Source organism: Paramisgurnus dabryanus, chromosome 1 (genome assembly GCF_030506205.2).
Source record: "Paramisgurnus dabryanus chromosome 1, PD_genome_1.1, whole genome shotgun sequence".
NCBI lineage: Eukaryota > Metazoa > Chordata > Actinopteri > Cypriniformes > Cobitidae > Paramisgurnus > Paramisgurnus dabryanus.
In genome coordinates, this window is record NC_133337.1 from 44,045,906 (window position 1) to 44,068,830 (window position 22,925).

The 22,925-nt window shown below is 37.3% G+C and overlaps 1 protein-coding gene across 4 annotated transcripts in view; it reads right to left on the bottom strand.

The window, feature by feature from the left end:
* ttyh2 (tweety family member 2) overlaps nucleotides 1-22,593 on the bottom strand; it is a 77,606-nt gene extending 55,013 nt beyond the window's left edge. For all 4 annotated transcript variants that reach the window (XM_065262412.2, XM_065262410.2, XM_065262411.2 and 1 more), the window contains exons 1-2: nucleotides 22,158-22,593; nucleotides 561-736 (exon numbers count right to left, since the gene is read on the bottom strand). In XM_065262412.2, coding sequence (XP_065118484.2) covers nucleotides 561-736; nucleotides 22,158-22,289 — 308 coding nt within the window. In that variant the 5' untranslated portion in view covers nucleotides 22,290-22,593. The remainder of the gene's footprint in view (nucleotides 1-560; nucleotides 737-22,157) is intronic.
* Nucleotides 22,594-22,925: the final 332 nt, after the last annotated feature.

The window sequence follows — 22,925 nt, forward strand, 5'->3', positions numbered from 1 at the left end:
ACAGAGCAAAATATTCAAATCCTCATTTTTAATATGCAGATTTAACACTAAATTTGAAAACAGGATGCAGTAGCTGTAATTTCTATTGAAGCAGAATTAACATGGAGGTAAATGTTTTATATGAGATGTATTTTACTGCTAAAGGGGATGTGTTGCTATTGATGTAATAAGTAAGCAATAAGGTACTCAAGGGCAGCTGACGGGTTTTGTAATGCATGGGGCGAAGGGGAGTCAATGCAACCCCTAATCAATACAAATGTATGTTACATGCCAGGTAAGAAATACAATAAATGATGTCATCTATTTTGTTTGCCTATTAACTAACATATTGGACTATTGACTCATCAAGAGTACAATTTCTTTGATTTAAATTACAATACAATACACGCTTGTGTGATGTGACCAATTCTTAGGAAGTGAACAGAATCCAGGGACAGCATTACTTAAATAACACACGTATAACCACAAACTTTTCTCATACTTTCCTACACCTGAACACTTGACTATGCTACCAGCAGATCAGGTTTATCCTCCCAGCATGAAAAAGCAGGCGTACTTACCAGCAGATGAGCCCGGCAGCAACAGCCGCCCATGTGACACAGCAGGAGTTGGACTTCTTACTCTCCTCTTCTTCCTCATCTTTCCGACAGCAGCAGAGAAAGCTCATGTATATGGCCAGGCATAGCAAATTTAATCCGAGACCGGCCGCTGCTACACAACCGATAAAGATGAGAGACTAAAAAAGAAAGACGAAAAAGTTTTTTTTTTAAACCAAAGACTGTTGAATATAACAACAACACAATAATGCAAACATGCCACATTTAGTCACACTGCACATTTGCATTGTCTGTGTCCTCTAATGCAAGTATCTTGAACAAACAGAATGAGGTGGTGACCCCCTGAGATGTTTTCGGAGTACAGACACAATGCATTACACTGTTAAGATAAGAGGTATTTTCCGGTTTCAACACTGTCATAACTATACAGTGTCAACTATGAGCTCAGTTTTTAATGGGGACACAAGGTAGCGTGCCGCTCCGCCAGTGCTTATATTTCCATGTAAAAATACCTACAAACACTCTCACAGACACACGCACACCACAGTAAAGGTCCCCTTATTGTACTGCATGCTCTATTTTGGGTGCTAAATGAAGTGATAATGAAGATAATGGAGAGGAGAGTTGCATGCATGCATTTTTGGAAATTATATGTGGCCCTGTCTGTGAAAAAAATGACAAATGATCTTTAATATTGACTGAGTAAGGTCATATCAAAATTAATGTGAAACCAATGATTGAAATTAAACTTTGAGATGTAAAGTCCCACTGGGGTGAATGTTGTTTTAAATATGCTTTAAGACAAACCATGTGCGAATTCATCATTCAACACCATTGCAGAGTAGTTTATCCAAGTTTTCCAAAGACATCTCATTGCCTTGGGACTTGGGAGTTTTGTGTCTGAAACTATCGTAATTAGCATCTATTTATGCATACAAAAGGATGAATGCGGGGACTAATTTGCATTTTTATATCTATGGTCCGATCTGTGCTGTAGAGTAGAGGCGGAGACTAATTTGCATATTCATAGATACATGCATACTAAATGAGAAAATTACATTCAAGCTGTTTTAAAGCATGTAGAAATTACCACCACTAGAGATGCTCCGATCAGCATTTTTGGGGCCGATCACCAAGATCATGATCTGCCGATCGCCGATCAGTGCCGATCACAGGATGGCAGTGGAATGGGAATCTTTTATCTATAATCTAGCAGAGTTTGCACCATTTGTAGAAATGAAACTAACTATAAATTAGGTATATTATAGTTTTAATAGAGAATCAAATAAATAAGCACAACAAATATTTCTTCTTGCAAAGAGAAATGTAATATGGCTTTAAAAAGGTTTATGTCTGTTAAAAGTAATAAAAAAAAAAAACACTTCACAGTCTTTACTGTATGAATTAAATATACACGCATTCGTATGAAGTACAACAGTTCTTCACTGATGAGCAGGAGTAATTTTATTGAGAGATGAATTAGGATACTGTAGCTTTAAGACGTGGGAGAGATCGTTCTCTTCACGTGCACTGATGACCGGCTGCTGTGTACAAAAATGGAAGTTTAAACCTTCAAAACTTTAAAACGAATGCAAGTAATAAACTTTCGGCATGAGGATGCAATTGTCCGCGATAGATATGTGTTGTATACGCTGTTTGATAGGGATGTGAAGACGCATCGCGCTGAGGACCAGAGCGCGTCCTCATAGAAAATACGCATATCTCTGTAAAGGCAGAGAGAGAAAGCCAAATCTGCATGTCATACATGAGCAACGGGTTACAAAATGCTCGCACTGTGTAAAATGGTCTCTATTATCAGGAACGCTATGATGACAAAAGTAAACAGAAAGATCGGCTCATGAGATCGCGTCATTTAATGCCGTTATTGTCCGATTACGATCGGCGGCCGATCGATCGGAACCTCCCTAACCACCACAGGAAAAACTTTTACATACCGTGTGCTTTTATGATGCACAAAGATGAGTTTTAAGTGATAAAATTATTGGCTACAGGGAGACTTTAAGGCTGGATTTCAGACATGATCACGTAAATTAGACATGGTTTTATTTAAACCTTATTGCCTTTCTGTACACAGAAGTCATTTTCAATGTAAGCCCCCAGCGAGTTCTGTCCATCTATCATTTTTTCTTATTTTAACAAACACACCAGTGGCAAATTCAAAATATGTGTTCGGAGTGTCGTGTGTTGCTCGTCATGTCAAAATGTGTTCCTTGCGTCGTGTGAACCGTGTGCATCATGCTTCATTTCAAAATACAAGCCTGCTGCACACGTGTCGGAAGGGTTAATGATAAAAGAGGCGCTCACGTTCACAAAATAATCGCAAGACACTCACTTAACACTAAACTTTGATTACACATGAGATTAAGCGAGTATCTGGCAAACGTGAGCGTCTCTTTTATCATAAACCCTTTAGATGCGTCTGCAGCAGGCACTTATTTTGACAAAACACGTGATGCACATAAATATTTTGACATGACGAGCAACACACATGATGGGCTAAATACATGTTGCAACTAGCTTCGCATCGTGCACCCTCGAAAAAGAAGTCACTGAAACACACAATCCGATTTTCCCCTATTAGGGTATATGAAAACTTCCCAACGTGGTCATTTTGATAAAACATTTGGGAGTATTTGATCTCTCAAGCGAGAAATCAGATCATGCAAATCACTTTCAATTTTCAAATAACTGCTATTTTAATAACTTTTTTAATATCAAGCTCCCACTCTATTTTTTCACATTCATCCATGCATATCATGTCAGTATTTTTAAATACTGCCCACTTATAGCCATGTAGATACATTTGCATATAAAATCTCAGTAGATTATGACAGTGTAAAGGTGTTTTACTCTTTTGGAGTTTAAATCTGCAAATGTTAATGTCAAGCCCCATTTCCAGGTCTAGGACCAAAAAATTAATTTAAGCATTAAGCAGCAACATGAAAAGAAGAGTGAAGTGACACCATGACTATTAAAGAAAGCCCCACTCACACACACACACACACACTAACCATGCCATATCCCATCATGCTCTCTGCTCAAGGGGATGAAGAAAGTAGGACAGCTATAGCGGGCAGCTCTGTATCTGAATCTACTTCATACTTTCACTGTTTACTGCCTGTCTCGGTTACATTATACTTCCTCTATAGTTTATCCTGTGGGTGGTGCACCTTCCTGAACTGTCTGTTTTGGTGCCATCTATTAACTCAGACTAATGACTCAGCCCGTCAACCCACATTTCTATGAGAAAAATTCATCCACTGTGTGAAAAAAAACACAAGACCACATTTTTAGTCTATATAAGGCCAATATTTAACTTTCTGGCTAATGGGTGACTAAGTTTCTCAGTGGGTGATGTAAATCCTAAATCTAATTGTAAATCCTAACTATTTTATCAGGGGGTGAAGTCATTCATGCATTTAAGTATGATCCGATACCATGCCAGTGCTATTGAGTTTAGGGTGGGCGGTATAGGAAAATATTTTCGCGATTATTCTAGGGGAAATCACAATTCCACGATTTTTATCACGGCTCTTTTTCATGTTGTTTTTTAAAGATTATTTTGTCATTACGGAGCCTTAATACAGCCATATAATGCCCCCATTAAAAAAATGCAGTCCTACAAGTTAACAAAGACACTCCACTACAGAAATTACACAAAGGGAATAGACAACATTTGCACCAACACTATCATTGTCTCTGCTTTTATTTTCACTTCTTCGAAGAATAGAAAGCTGTGGACCATTTTCGTCACCATGTTTGATTCATGTTCTTTGTTTTCTTGATGAAACTTTGTTTGCAATGGTGGATCGTCTACTTTTCTTAACTTATCCAAAAAAAAAAAAATTGATGTACTGTAAATGTCGCAAATTGATAAAACAGACTGGTAGAGTAATAATTTGAATAAGAAATCATTTGTATTGCGTAGGTGTCGAACATAGACATCTGCTTGTAGCTGCGGTGAGTAGGCTAAACTTTGAAAGCTCTTCAAAGGCTAAACTTTGAAATTTCAATGAGCATTTTATCATTTTATTTTAAAGAATACAATTAAAAGAATCAAAAAAAGATTAAGAATCAAAGTTTACTTTTTTCGAAAGTGTATTTTTTTCCAAATAAGTTTAATATAATAAACCATATATTCAACCAAAAACCCCTATCTGTTTTTTATTAATTTAAGGGTCATTGTATAATAAAAAATAAATAATGTGTTTAATACCGGCAAACCGCGAAACCGTGATAGTTTCTGAGACGATTATCATACCGTGGAAATCTCATACCGTTACAACCCTATACCCGCCCCTTAACTCGCCTTCATGTAGCGCACGCCTTAGTTTGTTGTGTACTTGATGTAGGCACGATACAACGATATTTCCTAAAAAGTGGACCGTGGAAAGATTTTAATAATTCACGATATAATATCATCATATCGCACACTCCTATGTGGGGCTTCTTTATATACACATTCTTTTATTATTGTGCACATTGTGAATCATACAAAAGCTCGTGTTTAAAATATAAATTGCATTCCGTTGGACCGATGTTTTTAAAGGCAGTTTTTTTCCCCACTTGGCAAGCCGACTGAACGTGACATGGGGGTGTGGCAGCATCGACGATCCCATTTTTTAATTCGAAGTTCAAGATTGTGACTTAATTTCGATCGATTTAAAATCGAAATCGTGACACCCTTAGTAGCCACCTTGTAAAATAATTATGAAAAGATCATTCACACTTTTAGTTTTTAGCAAAATTTTTAAGGACAATTAAATATTAATAGTAAATAAATATTAAATACATTATTGTGTAATATTCTTTGTTTTGTGACAATGTATGTGCATTTAAATTGAAATGCATTCGACTGTTTTTTCTATTCAATCTCTATATGTGACTATATCACTTATACTGTAAATAACGCCATTATATTTAAACACACACCTAGCTGTTGGCCTATTAACCACTTACTACTAAATAAAAATTACATATTTAAGCACAGTGCATCATCAACCAACAGCATCTAATAGCAATCATATTCAATAAAAAACACTTAAGTCTTTGTCTAAACCCTTTCCTCCACCTTTGATGATGGAGAATCCCCCCAACATGTCTTTGTGAGGGACAAATAGGGGTTGATGAAGATACAGTGATGAGGAAGTGGGGGAGGAGGCACATACTGCCACAGGGGGGTAAGATGGGTGGGAAGAGGGGGTAGATATTTGGAACCGTGTGCGTTTAGTCATTATGACTAAAGAGGGATGTGAGAGGGTGTGTGGTTTCGGGTTGCATTTGTGTGTTTGTGAGGGGGGATAATAAGGACTGGGGGGAAGCAGTTCATGTGGAAACATGAAGAGAAAGACTGGCATTATGTTGTTTATGCTTTTGGCCGGAAACTACAGAAAATTAATAAACACTGCAAAGGCGACCTTTAGGTTCCCTCTGCCCTTCCTGGGACAAAGTAAAAAGAGAAACTACATTAATGAGCCGGCATGTGACTACATGCCTGGAATTACCCAAATCTTATGACTACCCCAAACTATAGGAGAGACTCCTGTCAAACAGAGACAAGGGAGAGATCAGAAAGTGGGTGGAGTGAACAAAGACTTGATGGTATGGTTACTTAAGGTTTGAGTTAGCAAAATCCTCTAGGTGCATGTTTTCTTGTAAATTAGCCTTTGTAATTGGTCTCTTAATGGATTCTGCCAATGAACCTGTATTTCTTAATGGCCTGAGGCTGGAATTAAGCAGATTTGAAGAGAAAGTATTTCATGAACGCATAATACTTGTCAAGAGCATTCGGCTAATATATATATATATATATGCTAGCCAAAACAAAATGTGAAACTTTACAAAATGCACATTTTTGAAAACCACAGCGCTATTGATATAGTGTGAGTGATATAAAGGCAATCTGTAAAAGCGATGGTATCATGTGCATGCGTATTGCACCTTCGGTCTACAGGCATGCGCGAGTACTACAGTACACAACGATAACACAATCGCAGCCTACAGGACTGTGTGCACGCTACTCGAAGTACTGACTTTATTAAAGGTGCAATGTGGGACTTTTGTGGGACTCATGCTGCAAAACTCCCACATTGCACTTTTAATACAAAATTTAGCCACTTTTTTTAGTCTAGGGTTACTTGTTGTAATTAACCCGCATAATTGTCAATCTAGTTGCTCAAAGTAGGGCTGAACGATATACATCGAATTTTCATCGTCATCGCGATATGAACTCACGCGATGAACACATCGCAACAGACAGCCTTGACGCAACGAATAAAGGGAAAACGGTAAGCGCATGTAATAAACGTTTGACCTATCACGTTTAGTCCTGAAGACATGGTTTGCGCGTTCATGCTATTAGGCCAATCAGGGGAACTCCCAAGTCAGCTATGCTAAGATTGATTTGTGAGGTGTCAGTTACGACACTGTAGCCTGGTCCAACCAGACTCTCGTACATTCATTTCATTTGTACAGAGAGTCTGGCCACGCTCCATTGGAAAGCGTTACTTCCGTTAAGGAGGGTCCATTGTTGAAGTTTAAAACTATTGGATCTGCCCAGAGTCACTCAGGATCTGCCAAAGCCAATCGCTAACGTGTGGTCGTGACGTATATCATGCACCGAAACCGTCCGGAAACAACAAGTCAGAATAATCAGACAAACAAAACTTAGCAAACCTGGTTCTTGCTCCGGCTTTAACTTCTGTATATTCGGCAGTTTTGCAACAACGGACCGAATAGCTTTTCTCACGTCTTTCTCCACTGCCATTACTGAACTACAACTCAAACTGACGCACGACCGCAACGTCATCGTTCTTAGCCACCCCTATCTGTTCGCTGATTGGTCATGCAGATTTTTGCAGGAGAAAACGAAACTCTATAGAGAAATCCCAGACGTACTGCTGAAGTGACATGAAAATTAAGCGGAAGCACGTAGGAGGGCGGAGCCAGGCTAACAACGCTGTGCCTGTTAGCAAAAACGATGGCGGAGGAAGGAGAGAAGAGTGAGGAAAATGTGTTGTCAGAAGAAGACCTTGTGATGAAAAGGAACAGCACTTCAGCTATATCATGGAATTATTTTGGATTTAGGAGAGATGACGCCGCAAACACAGGTACTGTGGAAGCGGTGATTTACATATTGCGTCTACTGCGCGCTCAAGTTCATTATTTGAAATGTAGGGGCGCAGTATGTGCGCTCTGGAAGCGCCGCGGTCGCGACTCGCACGCGGTGCGACGCGCTCATTTTTCCAGGCTGTTCAAAAACATTTTAACTTTTCAGAATGACACAAGCGCAGCGTGCAGGTCATGTGACAATAACCTACGTGTCTAGCGTTTTTCACGCGTTTTTAGGTGCGACATGTGAATGGCCCCTAAAACATGAAAAAATATAAAATATTGATCTCAACTCACATCGTCATCGCAACATTAAACAATGTCACCGCACATCGCAACTTTTCCTCACATCGTGCAGCCCTAGCTCAAAGCTTTCGCTGCCGTTACTGTTTGTTTTTAGCGCTGTGTGCATACGTGTGCAAGCCTATAGTGTGTCCCTACAAAGTAACTTCGCCACCTACTATTCACCAAATACACGTTTCAGGGCTCGCAAGATCGCTAGCCCGACGTACCGGGGCTATTGTGCCTTAACAAGGCTACCAAAATGCATCTCCGCCATGCCTAATTGGCAATCTTGACCTATACACTGAAAAAAATTATTCATTGAATTTAATCAATTTTTTTAAGGTAAGTGGTTGCAATCAATTTATTTAAGCTACATTTAACAAAAAAAGTAAAGTAAAATAAAATATAAAACTTTTGTTTAAATGTAGCTTAAATAAATTTATTGCAACCACTTACCTTAAAATTTTTTTATTAAATTCAATGAATATTTTTTTTCAGTGTAGGGAGGGAAATATATTTAAATGCTTTCGCATTCTCTTACAGATTTGGTTATGTATTTATGGTGTATGTGATTCAGGCATTCGTGTTTGAACTGGCACTCGTGTAAACTTTCACTTTCTATTAGCGATTGCACGAAGCCGCGAATTGTACAGGAAGCAAGCAATACTGATTTGTCATTGACAATCTGGATCTGTTGCACTTAGAATTCCTGCAACAAGTCTATGCTCACGTAAAAAATGAAATCTCCTGCAGCACACTTTAAAGTGATATTGATATGTGCGGTGAAGAGAATTGCAAAAAGGTCTACAGTATATGTGACTCCGTGGTGATATAATGGTGATGATATACAGTGTGGTGATGAGCAGGAACAGTTGACTTGCATGGAAATCCAGATTTTTGTTTGTAAAAAAATAGAAACATATTATTATATATAATAATAAACAAGAATAGCAGCAAACCTTGTGGTCAGTGGCCTTATTGGCTTTGTATTGGCAAAATTTGGCCCGTTGTGAAAACAAATTGAGGAACCCTGTGCTATGCCCTCAACGTTGAGTGGCATTTTCTTATCTGTGACTTTAGAAGAAAATATTTGGATTGATGATTGTAATTTGATTATTTTGAATGTGTTATATGTGTTTTGATAGAGGTTTTGTCTCAATATTCTATATTAAAAGTAATGTATTTTTAAATGAATGCTACTTGCATTCGTTTCAGGCTACCAAAAATGGAAGAGTACCAGAAATTTTGACATTTTTCGAGCCCTGTGTTTACAAATACATTACAGGATGTGTGTGAAATTACTGGCAGTGTGAAAACCAAAATCCCCAGAAAAATATTTGGTGTATTTTCCATAATCTGTGGGTGAAAAGGGCTTAAGAGAGACAGACATAAAGAGAAACAGAGAGAGAGATAATCATAAAGAGACAAAAACTCAGAGATTCAGAAAGAAACAGAAAGAGAAACAGAGACAGGAAAAACAATGAGGAGAAATGGGGAGGAAAGGATGACTACATGATACATGAAGATGGGTCGGCAGAGGAGAGAAAGAAATTTATTGTGGAAAATAAGGGAAAAACAAAAAAGAGATGCATTAAAATAACAACTATTCAGGGCTATTATGAATATAATGAATTGCATCGCAGTACATTAGGAATCTGCTCCAAAAACACGAATAACAAACGTGATGCAGTTTTATAGGGCTCTGACAATGTTCTCAACACCACAAACATTGTGTGGTTTTTGGGTCATTATAACAACCAAATATCCTCCACACACACACAGTGACAGTGTGCATTAATATCAGAAAGCCATGAATAATGGAGCACCTGTATTGTCCTCTCGGAAATAAAGAATTGTTTACACAGTCTTACATCCTCACCGACTCATCAAACGCACACAGGCTACAGTGAGAATTACAATGTAGGGCTGATTTTCAATTAGCTGCTGTTGACACTTGTGTGTGTGTTCACCGGATTGAGCCGAGGGATCCGCGGGGATCCCACATCTGCTTACCAGTGAATTTCAAACTAGTTTTCACTCAAGAGTTGTGGATCAAGAGTTTTAAAAACGCTTTAGAGATCTACAAATGACGATTTTAGTGGCATCTAATGGGGAGATTGTAAATTGCAACCAACGGCTCAGTCCACAACTCAACCCATTCCTTTCAAAAATGCATAAATAACCTACAGAAGCCGCCACAGGACAAACACATCATCGTCTGATACAACTAAGAGGCTGTTTACACTTGGCATTAATATGCGTTTTCGTCGTTCGGATCACAAGTGGACAACGTTAATACCAGGTGTAAACAGTGTTCAAAACGTTTTGAGCTCGTCCACTTTCAACCACATCCAGAGGTAGTCGAAACCACTTTCGATCGGATCGCTTTGGAGTTGCGGAACGCATATGTGGTTGAAAGTGTTCGAACAGCCACATGCGACCGCCTTCTCTCCGCCCATTTATCTAATCTGAGGTACTAAACACAAGTTTTACGTCTTTTTTTACTTCTGGCGTGAACATACGGTGAACAGCGCTATTTTTAGCCTTTCATTGATAAAACTACTGCGGGTATTCTCTGTAGTTTCGTTTTGAAAGCGTGAAAGTTGCGCGATCCTATTTCATCAATTGCGCTAAAAATTCAGAGAAAGCTCAAACATATAAATGTACAAAACACTGTGCAGCATGTATACTTGCTAAACAAGCAGCGGACTCCGACATAATATTAGTTTGCGTCCATATAAACTCATAATTACTCCCGCTCGCGTTTGAATGACAGCAGAGAGACTCCCCCACCGTCTCACAGACCCTCCCCTCACAATATTCAGGACAGAAGCGGTTGAAAGTGGCAAGAGAGACGGATTTAAATACCAGGTGTAAACGTAATGTGTCTCTCTCGTCCACTTGTGATCCGAATCGATGAAAACACATCTTAATACCAAGTGTAAACAGCCCCTTAGTGACAAAACACGCTTCATAGAGCGGTATGTCCGTTTAAGGCTACTGTAGAAACATGGTAGCATGAAATGTCGACTTCCATGTAAGGGGACGCTGGGTGTATGTAGATAAAAACGGCTTTGGTATCTCCAGAGTACGTATGTGAAGTTCTAGCTCAAAATACCATATAGATAATTTATTATAGCATGTTTAAATTGCCACTTTGTAGGTGTGAGCAAAAATGTAGCATCTTGGGTGTATCCTTTAAATGCAAATGAGCTGATCTCTGCACTAAATGGCAGTGCCGTGGTTGAATAGTGCAGATTAAGGGGTGGTATTATTATCCCCTTATGACATCACAAGGGGAGCCAGATTTCAACTACCTATTGTTTCACCTGCTTGCAGAGAATGGTTTACCAAAACTTAGTTACTGGGTTGTTCTTTTACACATTTTCTACGTTGATAGAAGCACTGGGGACCCAATTATAGCACATAAACATGGTTGGTTTGGGTTTCAGGAAACACACATACTGAAAAAAAATGTAAGCCTTAAATGCACTGTAAATTGCTTTGGATTAAAGTGTCTGTAAAAAGTTACTGTACATTCAAAGAGATATAAAAGTTTTACAAAACTTTAAAATAATAACAATATAAATGTACAATTTTTAAACATGTTAATGATTGAATAATAAAAAGTTGTAATACCATCATTTATATAAAAAGTTAACAAATTTGTTTCACAAATGGTTAAATCCATTTTTTTTTCATTTTCTTTAACGCAAATAGTTCAGTCATTTAGTGATTTAGTAAACTGCCCTATGGGCTTCTTTGCACAGTCTGTCCACTATACACAACATTTCCCTTGGGGTCATTGACATACAAATCAACCTGTGTACTGCTGGCTAGAAGTCTGGATAAATTATGCTTTTCAATCAGACCATCCCCAAAAAAACTGGCTCATAACAAAACTGGACGTGAACTAGCAGTCACAGACAAAGCCTTTAAGCTTGGAAGAATAAACAGGACGAGAGTCATGTTTGCTGCCTCAGGGAAGATCTGTACACAGAGGCAAACAAGAGTCAAACAGTGGATCCTTACGGCAGGCCCAGACAGAACATTTTTACAAGTGCAAGTGGCCTAGAAAATCCAGAAAGGCAGCGATTTGGAAGAATGCAAGCCGAGATTCACTGACAAGATATATGCTTAGTGTTTACATTGTTGCTTACTTGTCAGAGCAAGTGAAAAACCCAAGCTTATTAGGAAACATCTACAGCACTGACAATACATAATGAGCAACTTAAAAAACAAGGTGAATTCAATTCATACTATACGTTAGCACAGATTATAAATTATTTCTTTTTTAAATTAATTACATTGAAGTTAGTATGTAAAGTGGCTAGATTACAGATTGCACTTCTTGATGAAGTGTGTCTAGATGCTTGAAGTTATGTAACACTCTTAAAAATAAATGTGCTATTCCATGATGTCATAAAGTGCCGCAGGGATGACATGTTTTTTTAGGAACCTGAAAGTTATCAGGATACTGGTTGCTTCTTAAAAAAGCCCATTAATTATGACACTTTTTGTCTAACAAGTTAGATGAACACAACTATTGAAGTCAAAATTTAGCTTTTTATATTTCTAGTAAATGCATTTACACTTCAAAATTCATAAAATTTGTATTCATCAGTCAATATTAACGTGATGGACAAAACATGTAAGTGTCTTTAAGTTTTGTTAAACACAGAGCTTATGTTTGTCTATGGGAAAGAAAATTAGTGGGTTTTCTGGTGAGAGTGTCCCGCTAACTTCCGGGTTAGCCTTCAAACATCATAAGAGACAAAATCATCCTCACATCATCCTCTATGGGTTTTTATAATGTGAGATAACATCTGTCATGCAAAGTCACATGACCAGCAACTAATTTGACCTCCTACCATGAGATCAATCCATTCTCATGAATTGCGTATAAATAGCACGTCTTTTGAAAAGTCATGCAATACGACTTGCAATGTGCAAAGTCAAATTTTGCATGAATATGTTATGACAGTCCTTCCCATTCACTTAATACCATGCATTTTTTCATGTTATTTGATGTATTGCAGGGCTCAACGCAAATATTTTTTATACTGGCCCAGTCAGGTTTTCACTTGCCCTGCCAAAATTTTCACTTGCCGCGATAAAACTTTTTGTCACATATTTAAAAAAAATTATTCAAAAGTCAAATATAATTGCATACATATACAACAGACATGTTCCAACGAAAAGAGGTTCCCAACTTTTCTGCTTTACCTGTAAACTGACCGCAAAATAAAATAAAAGTTCTTCATGATGCCTTGGAAGAATCATTTTTGACTAAATGGTTCACTTAGAGGTGGGTGATATGACCAAAATTTTATTTCATGATAACGATATGTATCACGGTAGATCTTTCTTTATCTTTAAAAAATGTTTTTATGTTATTAAAATATTTAATGCCATACAATTTTCATAATTCTCACACAAAAACTCATACATGCATCAAAAAGATAAAAATAAGCAAAATTCAAACTCACTAAAGATAAACAGTCAGTGATGAAAGAATTATAATAAATAATAATGTATATCTTATTAACGGTAAAAAACTTCCCCTTTAAAACCAAAGTCCGGATTCAATCTACTGTTACACATGCGCTTTCTCTTTCATCTGTTTTTTTCTCTTAAGACCTAAATGGTCGTGTTTTTGAGGATACTTGCAAAGGGAATTTTGACGCATATGTTTATTTAGGCAAATAAAGCAGCAAAAATGCTTACAAGCTTAATGAGCACTGGATGCACTCCTTGCGCACTCCTCTCACACAAAAATAGCACGTATAGAACTGTTGTTTGTGTTTCAATGGCCTGGAATTTTAAAACGGCGGTGCCTAAATACGCTTCGTTTTCGTGACCAACAACGTGACGTGGGCGTGTAACCTCGATAGAGATGATAGTCCAAAATATCTACAGATTAACACATTTCTACCGGTTTATCCCCCACCCCTAGGTAAAAAAAAAGAATCTTAAACTGAAAAACCTTTCTGTGTCACTTTTTTAGATGAAAAAAGTTGCTTTAGACTATACACTGTGTGCAGAATTATTAGGCAAGTGGTATTCTTTAAGGATAACTTTTGTTATAAGTACAGTGCTCTTGGCCAGTCCAAAATGTTAAGAAACCCTCAAACCTGAACATTTAAGTAGTAAAAGTGAAGTTTTCCCTTTCTTTAGAGAGTAGTTAGATGTACACCGTTATTAGACAACTATGAGTGTGCAGAATTACATAAAAACTACATAAAAAACCAAGATTTTAGATTAGGGTGTTGTCACAAACCCACATCACCTGAAATCCATTAAATCCAATGGATTAAAAATCGTTCTTTAAACAAAGAACCTTTGACTGAAAGATTCTTTGGGGAACCAAAAATAGTTCTTCTATGGAATGTAAGCTTTAAGGAATAATGTCATAAAGAACCTTAAACATCCAAAGAAATTGTCTGCTTCAAAAAGGTTCATTGTAGTAAAATAAAATGTTATAAATTAAGATAAGTCATAAAAAGGTATGAAAGAAAGTACCTTTGATGAACCTTTGGAACTAAAAATGGAGTAAATATACATTAGGTCAAACCAGACTGTAAACAACCATGTGACCTCAAATGACCGTGCTTGGCAGATGTTTGCCAACCAGGATTTTACCAATGAGCAATGAAATGCTGAGCTAAAAGTGGTGAATTTTGTTATGTGATGGTCACAGCAGGTGGAGAACAGCTGTGTGAAAGTCTGGCTGTAAGAAATAAAACTCACAGAAGAGAACTACACGCTAAACTGACACCATCAACCTCGTCATCACGTCTACAAATGTATGCTCTGTGAAGTAAAACATTGCATATTTTATATAATGAATTGCAGTGGCACACCTGAGGGAAAGCCAACATTATGCATTAAATACTGTGGGAAACGCATGCGGTTTTGAGTCAGTGAAAATATAAATGAAATTCATATGCATGCCAATGCAAAATATATATATATATATATATATATATATATATATATATATATATATATATATATTCCAAGTTTTCATCTTACAAAAAGCCACAGTATCAGCGAACAATATAACAGTAAAACCAAGAGGTGCTAGACAACTGGTTTTTACAGTAAAGCAGCGGCAAGCCTTAAAGAAGGACCTCTTTAAATCTCAATGAAGCCATCACGCTCACTCCTGCCTGTTTTTGAAAGAGAGTGAGGGGTTGGAGGAGGAAACCTCAAGGGGCTTTTCCAACACAGTGCACTTGGATGAACCTCGCCCAACCTCACAGCTGGGACAATGTTAACTACAAGCAGAGCAAGTCAGGGGTAAAACAGGAAGAGGAGGAAATAAAGATGAGTTACATGTCACATAGTGTAAAGATAATAATGTTTATAAAACCTTTTTATATTTCACAATTGCACATAAATGATTTCTTGGCTACAAGAAAGCTGTTTCTGGAATTGCCACTTTGTGGGGCAAGTTGTCACAGTGGAACCAACAAGAAGAGGTCCACTAAAGGCATTTTCTTGCTAGATTTAAACATTATGGGGTGGTTTCCCAGACAGTGATAAGGTTAAGCCAGGACTAGACCTGAGTTTAATTGGGAAATATAACTAGTTTAAACAAACATGCCTCACTAAAAACATAGCTTTTATACATTTTGAGGCTAAACAAAGGGCACTGATGTATTTAAAGATCCTGGACCTTCAGTGCAAGTTGTTTTGAGTTTGGACAGCTCTTGCATTTATTTTAGTCTAGGACTAGTCTAATCCCTGTCCGGGAAACCGCTCCTATGACAATTATAAAACCATTTAGGAAACAAACAAAAAAATACATGCTAACTGTATATTTATTCCAAATATCAAACAATAGCTTCTGCCAAAATCTACTGCAAATAACAATATTTATAAATTTAAGCACATTTAATAAATGTGACAACTTGCCCCCATTTCTAATATATAATCTATTTACTTCTGTATACAAAGTTATTTTTTACTTCTTGTTTCCAGAGTGATCTTTTATTGAACTGGAAAAAGCATGAAATAAAACCACAACATCCTCAAACACTTCCTAAAACAAGACATTAAGGGACTCTTTTTAGTTGTGCAAATAACGGTCACATCTTTGGCTTTAAATCCAGAGTCACACTGCAACACAAATACAAACTCACTGTTTGTTCTCTAAAATAGGCTCCTGCTCATTCCATGACTAGCCAATCAGATGTGAGGATCTGTGTCATCATCTCACCATTGGTCTCAATAACAGATACAAATGAAAGCTTACAATGAAAGGGTTTGGAGAACAGAACGATACCACTATTCACCGACCTCCATACCACCTCCCTCCCGGTCCACGTTAACATTTCTGACCGAATACCAATAATTTGACAATCAGGCTTTCTTCTCCACTTGACCATACCACCATCAGACCAAAAGTGAACACAAAGTCTTCAAACATAACTTGTATCTTATCTGCATAGGCAAAGCAATTTAGTTAATGTATCACTGTGTGTAAAACAGAAACAAAAAACTGCTGAGCTTCCCAAAAACATTACTAGATTTTAATATGAATTTTGAACATTAATGCACAGAAAAAATATATATTTTCTTCTGGCTGAGCTGAAATGTTACCAACCATTCAAACAGTAATGAACAACGTAGGGTAAATTCCACATATTTCCCAAAATAAAATCACAAGACATGTGGCTTTTAATAAATTCCCACAAGACATATGACTCGCAGTCAGTTTGGGACTTGCTTCAATTTCAACCTTATAAAAATATACCGTTGTTTTTTGAGCAATCACTAAATAGATTTGCAGAGGTGCAAACTGTATTAACTCTTTCCCCGCCATTGACAAGTTATCTCGAAAACATTTGCATAAAAAAACTTGTTCCTGGTGAATTTTTATGTTAATCTGCAATACCACGATTATCCGCTGGCTTACCAAATTTATGAAAAATATTGCATTTATATACTGTATTTGATTAATTATCATATGGTTTCTTTACTAAGTGTTTTAACTGTAATGCATATCTTAAAGTAGAATATTGATGTGTCTTCTGTCACCTGAATAGAACGGTTTTGCTGTTAAGTTTCGGTTCATCAAAAGGACACTGAGGGGGCGTGCACACCAAAACTTTTAAATGCGGCTGAAAACACCAGGAGGACACCGACGCCGAGCGCTTTGGTAGCTGTGATACTTGAGCTGTGAGCCGGTTGGTTGTTGTGATACTTGCCCCGCCCCTCCTCAACTGTGATTGGACGATCGTGTGAGAACTGACATTGACGAGCAGAGCATTTTACCCAAAGTTGAATTTCTGTCAACTCTCGACCGGCAAGGGCCGTTTTTCTGCACGGAAAAAAAGCGTTAGCTGCTGGCTTATTTGAAAAACGCTGCGCTTCCATTGAAAACAATTGAAAACATGTGCTGGCCGCGGACGTAAAAGCTTTGGTGGTGTGCATGCCCCCTAATAAGTTTCCAAAAAAGTGCAGTTGAAAAATAACTTTGTAGAAAACAAAGCAAATCTAATTGCTGATTGGTGGAAACCAAATGGTTGAAAATAAAAACCAGAAAATTGGTCAGCTCAAAATAGCAAATGTGACCGACACAGAATTAGTAGCTGATGCTATGGAAAATATTCAGTCTAGGTATTAAAAGGTGTTAAAAAAACAGGAAATGTGTACATCGCAAGTTGCAATAAAACTATAAGAATAGGAATTGGGGGTTTGTAGAGTCACATCAGCTGTCATATCTCTTTGATGATCATCAGGCTGAGCCAGTATTGTGTTTATGCTGTCTAAAAACAATTCTTTAATAAAACAACATTATTTAACATATCTCTCTACTGTTTCCATTATTCCATCTGGAAAATCCACAATGTTTTTTCCTGGTTTGTTTGCTTGTTTATTGTTTGTTAGAAAGCAGAGGGTCTGTTATTTTATTTTATATTTTTTATATACTTTTAGAAGAAAATTTTCCTGGAAGACATTTTGTGAAACTTTTGTGAAAATCAAAAAAAATCCTGGCGGGCAACTTTTCAAAAAAATGGCTGACGGGGAATGAGTTAAAGGGGTCATATGATGCGATTTTTTATTCAAACACACCCCCACATGTCTACGTCACTGTGTGGGAAAATCTGCATAACCCGCCCAAATTCATACGCAAATAAAGGAATAACTTTTATTATCGCTGTAGTGTTGTCATAGAGCTGATATTCTAAATATGGAAAGGGGCTTAAATTTCCTTCAAACGGTTGAGGTATTTGGCCAATTTTGGCACACTTGACAGCTGGTCAGTCAGAAAACACTGCGCTTTAGGCGGGCATAGAGAAGCAACAATAATAATATACGGTATGTGGAAAATAATGTGTTTTTTAAACCTTAAACAGCATAAACACATTGCATTACACCAAATAAAGTACGTATGACCTCTTTAAAACCACAAATTAGATTTTAATGTTGTCTAGGAATAGCTCTGTTCTTCCTCGGATCGGCCAATTCTAATGCACTTTTTCCTAGATGCTCACTATTTTTAAAACCAATTCACAACATACTGGGCATTATACGGCTGCTTACGCTTCATAAAGATTTACAGGGGACGTAAAGAGGCCTGTTTGGTCTATAAAAAGAAACATGAAGATGAGAAGGGAGGGAGAACAGAGAAAAAGACAGACACCATAGGAAACAAAGCCAACACAGATGCACAGATAACAACAAACACAAAGCGGAAAGACGATGAAGAAAAAGGCAAATGAAGATAAACAAAACTGGTTATTTTATGGGCAATGGGAAGGAATTGTGCCACAGAGGAGGATCAAGTCAAACAGATCCTTTATGACTCCAGATGTGCGTGTTATCACATATAAATGTTTATATTTCCTCAGAGTCGGATGAATAGAAATCATGTTTATTTAAATATGAGTTATTTACATCCTCCGATTTGAACAATAAAAAAAGAGGACTGTGCGGGACCAGAGGAACGGATTGTAAATATTTATTCCCAGTTGACTGAAGAGACGAATGAGAAGGCACTTTAAGTACAAATAAAGCTTTCCTCTTCAAACATTTTAATTCAACTGCTTGAACTTTCATATTCAGCTTTCACAGACAACATCAAGTTCATGGGTTTAGATCCCGGGCAATTCACATAAGTGAACAGCTTGAATGAGATACCCAAGCCTTATCCATATATGAAATGGGTGATGCGATACAGAATTGGCAGTGGGATTGGTTGACCTGACCCAGTAAGGAACCATTTAGCAACCAGCCAGAATACCCCATGTGCTAAAATCAGACATCTTAGCAGTTTTGTGGAAATGAAAGTGAATTAAGTTTAGAAACTTACTCTTTCAATTCTTATTAAAACAATGACATCACATTTTTGTAAGCATATTACAATAACGCTAAATGCAAAACCGCAAGTCTGCACTACAGCTGTCTCTAAAATAATCGACTCTAAAACAGATGCATCCTCAGCCTGAGATGTATTAAAAACAGCTGTTAGCAATTCGGGCCCATAGGAAATAGGTGAATCATGGACAGATGGCCTGTGACCCATGCGCAAACATGTATTCACATGGGCATAGCCTGAGTACAGTTTGAGCATCATCTTATCTTACTCATTGAAGCATTGTCTACACAGACTACTTGCCAAAATACCGTCTATAGCAGGGAATTCTAGTTATTACCAAAGATTTGGTCAGGTAATAAAGACCACCCCTACAAAAATAAATCATGATTGTATTTTAATAAGTGTAGAAACTATGTTTTGTTTTGGTCATTATACAAAAATCCTGGTTAAACTATGGTCACTTCAATCTTAAATCTACTAGGTAAATATTTACCCGGCACCCGTAGAAAACCATGATTGATTTGTGGTAACAATGGTTTAACTATAGCAGGGTTTCCCGCAACACTTTGCAGTTCGGGCGGCCCACCTAAGATGGCAAACCCTACCGCCTTAACTAGGTTAAAATAAATTGCTGCACAAAAGGCCATCAAGTGCATCTCGGAAAATAGTGTGGATGTGCTTCACACTGCGATTTTTGCTCTATCTGATCTATCATCGTTCGCCAGACATCGGCTTTAGTTGGTGTTTATTAACCCTTTAGTTTCACTTCATCACGCAGCTATTCCCGTTAGAGGTAAAAACATTTAATTAATTAATAATCTAGTATGTGTTGATTTTCTGTCATAGTTTCTTCCAAATTAAGTTTTGAGTGTTTTTAATAAAAATATTTTCATCATGACGGGCACGCCCCCCTGGCACAACCCACCCGTCCAACCCTTCCACCTAAACAAATTTTCTGCGGGAAACCCTGTAGTAAAGTTTTTTTTGTTATTGATTATTTGTAATAACCATGGGTAATTTTCGTTGAAAACAGTTGGCATTTTAGCTCAGACAATAGATATATGTAAAAAAAGACACATAGCTAATAAGTCGGGTTTCACAATGTGTAGTCTATGCAGCATCCATACGAATCTATAGCTCAAACTACGGCCACTCGTTCAGCTGTGCTGATATGATTGGTTACGTTTATGACATAGATTAGATAACCAAAGCAATTTCAAACCACATTTTTTTAGTCAGCTCCAATTTTATGGCGAAAACATTCAGCGATGGTGCTGAATGATGAATTTCCACATGGTTTGTCTATTAAAAACACCACATAGACATAGAGACAAAAATAAAAACTTTTTTCAGCAGAGGGGACTTAAAGCAATTAGATATAAAGTCCTAAAGTCTTTCAGCTTGCACAGAGCTCATATTCACTATCACCCCAGGCCCGGTCTATAGACCCACAGAGCACAGAGATAATAATTTCCCTCACTATTGTCTCCTGTTCTGCTGAAGAGCTATATTAGGAATCAAAAAGCAGCGTCAGCTGGAAATAAGCATTTAGATTCACAAACTGGAGAAAATGGATCGTGAAAGATCCCTTAGGTCATCTGTAAACGCTCCGTGTTGATTCAAATATTGCGGAGGGTGCACCTGATCTCGCACTGCACCTTCTGGTCTTGCTCCGTCAGCTCTGCCTCCTGGACCATCTGCCTTGATGGAAACAGACAGCTACAGAAATGGGCACTCCTCTTTACCCCTCGCCCCCCCATCCTTTTACAGATTCCATCCCTTTTCATCTCTAATGCACTGGAGGTTGATACAGATACAGCTTAGGGCAATAACCCATCAGTGCATTGATAAGGGGCAGGTGTAAGAGATTAACTTTATGTTGGGGAAATAGATGTTTGGGCAACTCCATTTAAGACCATATTAGTTTAAATCTACGATTTTATGTTTGGTGGTGATGTTAAGGCTTATAACCAGGAAGAGATTACATACCTTACCTTCCTAGGATCAAACCCATGTCCTTTGGGATTCTAAAGACCTTTTTATATTAAATAACTAATTTTTCTCTAATACAGATGGATAAAATGAGACTTTTAGTAGACATTCTGCGAACACTATTTTAGCCGTTTAAGGAAAAATCCCTAAAGTACACAGTTAATGTTTATTAGTTCACCCTTCGGGTACTTTTCAGCATGACTTCATGTTGGTATTTGATCACAGGGCTTCATCACAGGACACTGGACAACAGTCCTGTTAATGCCTCAAATGCCATGCATGCAAAAAGCAATAGTAATTTTGAGATAAACCATAAAACTATTAATTTCCTCACAAAAAAATTGAATTTTCACTTGACCCAGTCATAATCCAGCAAATAAATGTTAAGTTTTAACACAAATAGACATTTTGTAAGTGAACAGGATAAAACATGACATAAAAACATGGCAACACTTTACAATAAGCAATACTTTTACAGCATTAATGTTCAGTTTATCATTTCCTAACCCCAATATGTTAGGGTAATGCTCAATGAACTTACGTCAGTAAACAACAAGCATTTGTATGGGAATATATTAACATTAACATATTACCTAATGGATTAATGTTAATGAATGAGACCTTATGTAAAGTGTTAACATGTAGTTACAGTACTAATCGGAGAATTGTGCATTTTATTCATGTTTTAAAATAGCATATAGGAAACCTGTTCAGTTCGTGATAGTCTAACAGCTGTTTTAAAGATATTAGGACTTTAGCCCCAAACACAATATAAGATTATATTAGATCACATAAGTGCATTTACAGTGTTATTACCATAAAATCAAATTGAAAGCATAAGGTTTGAAGTTTTAAACGCTGACCTGCTGGTAGTTTTCATCCTGAGGTTTAAACGTGTGATCCAAAGGTTGAAATCTCAAATTTACATGAGGAAACTGATTGAGCCAGTAAGTCCACCATGGAGCGATATAATCTACCCGAGCTGAAGACATCATTTATATTTCCAAAGCAGATGAGATGAATAAATGACTTTCTTTTCAAGATAAAGACGATCCGTCCGACTACTGGGTGTTTCGCTTCTTTCCCGTTCAGACTCTTTTCAAACAAAAGCCATGCGTTTGGATCTCAAATGTATTTGTGACTGAAACAAAAGTGATAAAAATGTGCACGCGAAGACAACAAATTATTTCGCCGAAGCACAGCACGTGAAAATAAAGTAAAACGTATAATTATTTCGTTAAATCCCGGTCTCGTGCTGCCGCTGCCATTCCTGCGCGTCTCCGTCCGTCCGACCAATGAGCGGATTCGGGAGCGCGCTTCAGCAGGAGGACAGAGACAATTGTTTTGTTTTTTTGGTGGCGATTTAATTGATTTATAACACATTTAACATTGATTTAAAAATATATTGTTGCGAATGATGTTATTTGGGAGATGGAATAGTACATTAGGTTTAAATGAAACATTTAAATTTAATTCATTAATGAATAGCTGACGTAGCGCCGCCATCTACTGGACAACTGTAGAAATATAAGCAAGTAGCAAACAATCATTAATAAAGTAATAAACTAATTATGTTTGCACAAACTTAATGTCTTAATGCTCATAATAGTTCCATTAAAAGTTTAAATAGT